The following is a 7,454-nucleotide window of genomic DNA, read 5'->3' on the forward strand; positions in this document are numbered from 1 at the left end:
ATTAAATTTTGTTGAGATACGTGTGTGATAAAGTATCTTTGTTGAGATCCGCACATGAAAAAAATTGAATGGTTAGATGAAGAATAACAGGGTCATGTTATCTCAAAGGAATAACAGTATATTCTCTTCCACCAACACACGTGCTATCACGTACACAAAAATACGGTTCGACTCAATAGCGGATGCGGATCCCACTCGTATTGAATGAAAGTCAATTGACTTTTATTTCATTTTTTCTTTGCAGAGAAAATTACTATTATAGTATTGCTTGATAATAACTCGGAACTTTTCTTTTAATCATTAAGTTAAGAAGTTTGTGAAACTATAAGGGACATTATGGACTTATAAGGTTACATACGATACGATAGCAGATTCAGACTTTTTGAATTATAGATTTTAAATATAGAGAAATGTTCTGTACTCCGAGTCATCAAACTCGAACTCGTCCTCGAACTGGTTTAACTGAGTTTAACTGTCCGCTAATAACGAAAATTTGTTAATTTGCCATTAATTAACACATCGATGTTTTAACGCATTGCTATTTTACGTTGATTGCTTTAAATGTTAGCTTTGCACGGTTTTGTCTTACGCTTTAATTTCGTGGACAGTCTGTTAGGAGGAGTTGTAATTACTAATCTCCGAGCTAGTCCCCCAGCTTATTAACAGTCATGTAATTATTAATTAACTACTTATTGAACGTACTTTAAAGTACAATTTAAACCCAGTTAGCTCGGGGACGTGATGGGGGATTGGTTCTAATTTTAATTATGCAAATTAACAGCTTTTGATATTTAATAACTAAAAATACAGTCTCCATTTTGAACAAGTAATCCATTAAATGAAGATTTTTCAATGTTTGTAAACACAAGTTTATATGCTTTAAAATGTGTTTGAAGAATAAGCTTTAAAATGTCTTTGTAAACACGGATTTATATGTTTGTAACACATATTTTTTAATTTTTTGTAAACACATGTTTATATGCTTTAAAATGTGTATGTGTGTATATATATATCCTATACATACACACGATAACACTTTTTATTTATATTTTTTGACATCATATTATATGTCGATATTGAATTGTTGTATGATATTTGATTTTAGATTTGAATCGAGCTATTATTTGATATCATTGGAACTTAAAAAATAAAGAATCATCACATCATCAAATTGTTATTAGAGATCACGATTAAAGTTAATTAAAAATACATAATCATATCAATTTTCTATTAACATGTGTCTTAATTTTTGGATAATTATTATTTTCATTGATATATTTTTCATTTCTTATAATATATCTCCGTTGCAACGCATGGGTATGATACTAGTCATTTATAAAGTAGATTGTTTTTTACGGTTTGAATTTGTCAATTAAAATCAATTCGATAAGTTTTAAAGTTAAGCTCACAAAGAATTTGGTAAGTTCAAGACCACACCAATTCTGCTCGTATATCACATATATAATAATGCGACTTAGGTTTTTTTCTTTTTCTTTTAGTAAATATTAGAGATATATTTAACCAACTATTTATTATCCGCAAGAAAAATTAAGGTTATGTTGATAATTTATCAAAGATTACTTACTACAATTGAAAACTTTTAGGTCCTTCAATGAATAATGAAATTGACATGAAGTCTCATTAAGTTTTCATAATGATTGAATTGACATCAAATCTCAATAATTCTCACACACATGATTTAACTAATCACATAAATTACGCCCAAATTGAAATTAGAATTTTAAAGATAAGATGGTGATATGTTACTGCCGACTCTCGTTTTGGCATTTAACATTTGAAGATAGAAAAAAAAAAAAAAAATTCGGAGCAATGATTCAAGTCTAAATGTCCCTGAAATGAACCCAACACAGCCACAGGTTCAAGAGATCAAAGAGTTAGGCTACATGGAAACAACCAAATACGGGCCCACCTGATGATCATCCTCTTTCAAACAAAAAATTCTGACATGTGCTATGCTGATGCCCGATGCTCTACTCTAGAATTTTTTTGATAAACTATAATTAAGAAAATGATTTTTACTAATCCAGCATGATTGGTTTTTTTTTTTTCAAAAATCAGAAGGACCGGAGGGCTCCTCCGGTCTCAAATTTTGCCTTTCCTCAAGACCGAAGGGCTCCTCCGGTCTTGACAATTTCTCACATTTTTGATTGATGTGGTGCGGCGGACTGTGTAGCAACTCATTTTTTTTCTTTTCAAGACCGGGAGGTTCCATTCTCACCAATTTTGTAAAATTCTTGACAGAGGTAGTAGATTTTTTATTTTATGCTAAGTTATTAACTGTCTAGGCGAAATGGCATGTAAATTAAATATGCACATAAATTAGCATGGCTAAGTTGAAATCTATTGGTTTTGTGACGATTTTGTAATTAATGTTTCAATCAATCAAAAGGGTATTTTTGCCCTTTTTAAAAAGAAATTTGAAATCAATTAATGAAAGTTTCTATATGAAGTAAAATTATTAGGGTCTGTCTAAATTGCTGCTGGCAGCATTTCGGCAGAGGTGCTGCCGGGGCTATATTTAGCCGTGTGATGTCCAAACAACAAATCCAAACCGTTAGATGTTTAATCTATATTATAATCTACTTGGAGACCAAATTTTACATTTTTTGGAATTTTTTTACTATATATTAAGCTGGTTTGAAAACCGCTGATTTCAGTAAATTTCTGCAGCATTGAAATCAGCGGTTTTCAAACCAGCTTAATATATAGTAAAAAAATTCCAAAAAATATAAAATTTGGTCTCCAAGTAGATTATAATATAGATTAAACATCTAACGGTTTAGATTTGTCGTTTGAACATCAAAAAATAGAAAAAACAGTGGCAGCACTGCCGGCAGCAAATTAGCCACAGCCAAATTATTATCATTGGAATTGAATAAAATGAAACTTCAACTATATAGCTAGTAATTGATTTTCTATATATACTATTGTTTGAGCAATAATATTTTTCTATTTTTAATCTAATCATAAGTATATTTTTCTATTTTTAATCTAATCATAAGTCTTGGCCTTCAAAAAGAGAAGTTTATTAACTCTAAACTGCAATCACGAATTTCCAGCAGATATAATAATCATCAAAATTAACTGGACAACAAGATAATAATTTATTTTATAAATATACTAAGTTTTCAAGTTGTTCATATGTTTCATTAAACAAAAATAATATTTAGATACATTCAACTTTTATGGTAAGTATATTTAGAAATATTGCTCAAAATAAAATAAAAATGTATATGTCATCTCATTTATTTAAGATATGATGTATATCAAATTGGAGTCAATTTGAAATTTGAATGATTATTCATCATAAAATTATTAAGCTCCACTGTTAAAAATTTAAATTATTTGATGGAAGACTGATCGTCTTTCAAATTAATCTATTTTGATATACACCCCATCTTGTTAATTGAGAAAATCTATAATATTAATTTTCTTAATTTGAGTAATATTATTTAAATATATACACAAATCAAAGTTGGATGTAGCCTAGAAATACCCTTATAAAATCAAAGTTGGATGTTACTACATGGATTTTATTCTTTTCGCACAGTCATAACATATATTAGAGCACTTGCACTGTTAACCAGACAGTTACGAAATTATTTATGGGAGAGACCGGACCGGCCATCCGGTCTTGGTTGAGTATTTCTTGGAGAGACCGGACCGGCCATCCGGTCTTGATTTATGCATAAATTTTAGATTTTATGTGACACCCGAATTATAATGCAATTGTAATAAACCAAATCGGTTAAAATTATGGGAGACCGGAGGGCTCCTCCGGTCTTGAGTAAAGGAAAATTTTGAGACCGGAGGGCTCCTCCGGTCCTTCTGGTTTTTGAAAAAAAAAAAGCAGTCATGCTGGATCAGTAAAAATCATTTTCTTAATTATGGTTTATCAAAAAAATTCTCTACTCTACCAAGTACCAAGTACCAACCAACCATTCCTCTTACTAGATTCATATATATATATGTAAATAATAACAATTTAAGAATCAGTTTTTAATTTAATGATTAAAGATAATATTTGAGCTCACATATCATATTTGAAGTTTGAATGATCTTTTCTATATTTAAAGTGATTCGAACTTAGAATAGTGAAAAAAAAAATAGTCACTAACCCCATACTATTTTTGACAATCCAAACGCACCAAAAAGATAAGATAAGATGACTTCATTTTTTTTCTCTTTGAAAAAATGATAGTGACTTAATTCGCTACCTACGTTGCTCACTTCCAGTACCTAACCAAATCAAAATGTGTGTTCACCTTCTCTGGCACTGTAAATTTGAGTGAGAATTCAAATTTTTGTATTTTCGTTAAAATAAACATATTTTTTAAATCCATTTCATGGTTTTATTTGAAAATTCATTTTTCATTAAGAAGTTGAAATTATTATTTTATTAATTCTGTAAATTGGACACATATTTTTCTATACTTTGATGGTAAACTAGTAACCAAGAGCAATTTTGAATCATATAACCTTAAGCTCTTGGATAAACTGTAATAAAGACTAAAGAGTATACAATAGTTAAGGATTTCAATTATTTGTATATAGAAATAAAATAATATAATATAATAGAAAGAGGATGATAGAGATGAGAACAAATAAAAATTCAGTGCAGAGAGTCTGCACTTCAAAAATTATTTCAATGCAACATCTCCACATCTAAAAAAAAAAATGCAGATTTTTTAAAATTTCATGCAGTTTCTCATATACGAATTTGAATATACAGTCGCAAATGCAGTTCATACAGAAAGGTCCATGAAAGAATTGCACCGGAAAAGACTTGAATCCATGATCTAAGAAAGTATGGTAATGAGCACAAATCGTAGTAAAACTGCATATGTACTTTGATGTGGGTGGGAAAAAAGTTTGACGCCTACACCAAATTATTGAGAGCAAGCTCTCTACATTCTTTTACGAATCTCACTCCCAAGTCTCCAACCATTTTCTTTTCAACATATTATATTATGTTATTTTTAAATTATTATTATTATTTTTTTTTAAAAGGGTAAAGATTGAGAGATGACTACTTGATTGATTGTGTTGCAAGGGAGATGATGTCATGCGGTCCGACTCAAGAGTCAAGACTGAAGACTGAAGACTGAAGAGGTAAAGACATTCCTAATTAGTAATTAACTAATTACAATTACCAAATGACTAGGTGGTGTGGACTGTGGAGTCGATATGTAATTTCTAATTACAGAGTACAGACTCTTGATAATCAAACTTATCTCATCTCAACAATGAACAAGATTGTTATAAAAAGTTTTATCTTTTCTTTTATGAAATAAAATTATTTATATATCCTACAGTTTAAAATATGGTGTATATCAAAATTTGATATATATACTCTTAATTTCCGAATGATATAAAATTACAAGTTATCAGTGCAATGCCTGGTCTATACAATTCGATTCGTATAAATTTGTACAAAACAAAGAATTTAGATTTATACAAAATTAAACCCATTAGCCCGAATCTATTTAAAATCTAGATTTAGATTGGACATCAAATTAAACTAACTCAGTTCGGTGATTGGCCTCCCCCCTCCCCTCCCCTCCCCGAGATATCTCAAACCTTTTAAGTTAGTGTTTTTTTTTGGAAAATTTCAACCGCTCAAATTTTTCTAACTTTGAGAGCGTTGACAGGTATGCCAAATAATACCTTCGTTATTTACCTAATTAATTACCTGGCAAGCAGAATCTGTCTATGTCTACAAAATGTTACCATACATCAAGAGGAAAGAAAGTAATTTCTTTTTTCTGAGAGAGGCAATGCAATATATCTGATTTATATTCCCACAATTAATAAGGGTATAAGATTCTGACCAACAAAAGGTACATGTATTAATTAAATCATTCAACTACCACCATTTAAGATGTAGTAAAAGAAAACAATGTAATACCATAGCATCAGTACAAAATGTAGCCGTTCATATACCAATCACACAATGAGCTCCTTCAAGATCTCAACACAATAACAACCGAAAACAGACCATAATGTGATTTAACTAAAGAAAAAGATAACCCTATGCAACAAACTCTATATTTTCTTTCTAAGAAATCTAAAGACCCAAAATCCTAAAAACCCCATAGATATCTAAACTGACCCGTTGTCCGGTTCTTCAGCACTGGTGTTGCCATAATGGGTGTGCTTGTTAGAAGATCCCTTGCATTGGTGAACAGGATACTTGATGGCATTGAAGCCCATTTTTCTAAGGGCAGCCTGACCCAAATCGATACCACACATGTCAGAAAGGCGCACCAGGTAAAGCAACACATCAGCAAGTTCTTCCCCCAGATGCACCTTTTCTGCCTCATCCCATCCTGGCAGACCCTTCGGCACCTCACCTTTCCATTGGAAGACCTCTGACAGCTCCCCTACCTCCCCTACCTATATACAAAAATATTTGTTACAATAAGAAAACAAATAATTATGATGACGATGAGGAGGATAACAATGATAAAACCTTGTATTCAGGTACAATATTAGAGAAAGGAGAGGCAGCACAATTGGCTAGGAAAATATCCTAGAGTTGTTATACCCAAAGGTCGAGAGTTCGATTCCCCCTCACGAACCTTGGTAGCTACTACCAAGTTTTCAAAAAAAAGAAAAAGGAAGAGTGGAAGAAGAGCGAGATTAGAGAAATAAGCCCCGGCCCCTTTAAGGAGGCAAAAATCCCCGGAACCATGAAATCAAAACCCATATGAAATTATGAACGGAATAAAAGGAAGGGCAAGCCAAAGGCACAGTAAAGAAGTGAGAGAAAAGGCATGCCAACACCCCCCTCTTGTTTGTCTATTTTGGGCACTCCAAATCCAATTGTCTCTGTACGCCACATGGTAGGAAATGGTTTGAGACTTTACACAATACAGCGAAAAAGTAGGGTCCCTCTCCCTTTGCAAGGAAGCACACAAGACACAACTAGCAAATCAAATCAATGCCAGAAAGAAACCCAACACAGGACTGGAGCTGGAGAGCTGGAGAGCTGGAGAGCCAGTTTCCACTGAAGGGAACAGAACACTCATTCTACTGAATGGGCAAGGGAAATATATAGCCTAGGCCTTCAAATTTGAACTAAATCCATGTAAATAGGAGGCCAAGGAAGAAATTGAATTGTTTGTAGCAAACTAATTAAGAATGAAAACACGTAACCATTTTAATTAATTAAAGGTAATTGGAAAATATGGAAGAAAAACTAAAAAGAAGGGTAGGCTAGGCTAGGCTAGGCGTGGTAGAGAAGATAACCAACCAACCAGTGCAAGGAGGAGGTTCCTTGGGCTGTGATACTGCTCCCAATCCCTCTCTCTAGCAAACTCCGCCATTTTCTTTCCCAAATCTTCTAAAGTCACGGCCTTCTCTCCGCCGTTCACGTCAGATGCACCTCCGGCTCCATCCATCTCTCTCTCTCTCTCTCTATCTCTATCTCT

At 32.4% G+C, this 7,454-nt stretch overlaps 1 protein-coding gene across 1 annotated transcript; it reads right to left on the reverse strand.

The window, feature by feature from the left end:
* Window positions 1-5,921: 5,921 nt before the first annotated feature.
* Window positions 5,922-7,454, reverse strand: LOC144552090 (uncharacterized). Its single transcript, XM_078300188.1, has 2 exons — window positions 7,281-7,454; window positions 5,922-6,417 (listed from the first exon to the last, which is right to left on the reverse strand). The coding sequence occupies exons 1-2, from the start codon at window positions 7,422-7,424 to the stop codon at window positions 6,124-6,126; spliced, it is 438 nt and encodes a 145-aa protein (XP_078156314.1). The 5' UTR covers window positions 7,425-7,454; the 3' UTR covers window positions 5,922-6,123.

The sequence above is a fragment of the Carex rostrata genome, chromosome 3 (genome assembly GCF_964058835.1).
Source record: "Carex rostrata chromosome 3, lpCarRost1.2, whole genome shotgun sequence".
Taxonomy (NCBI): domain Eukaryota; kingdom Viridiplantae; phylum Streptophyta; class Magnoliopsida; order Poales; family Cyperaceae; genus Carex; species Carex rostrata.

Bases quoted from the DNA above. Each gene is read 5' to 3' on its own strand.
- LOC144552090 (XM_078300188.1), bottom strand. From the start codon at position 7,424: ATGGATGGAGCCGGAGGTGCATCTGACGTGAACGGCGGAGAGAAGGCC. The intron at 6,418-7,280 runs GTTGGTTGGTTA...TTTTGTATATAG, and splicing joins GGAACCTCCTCCTTGCACTG to GTAGGGGAGGTAGGGGAGCT.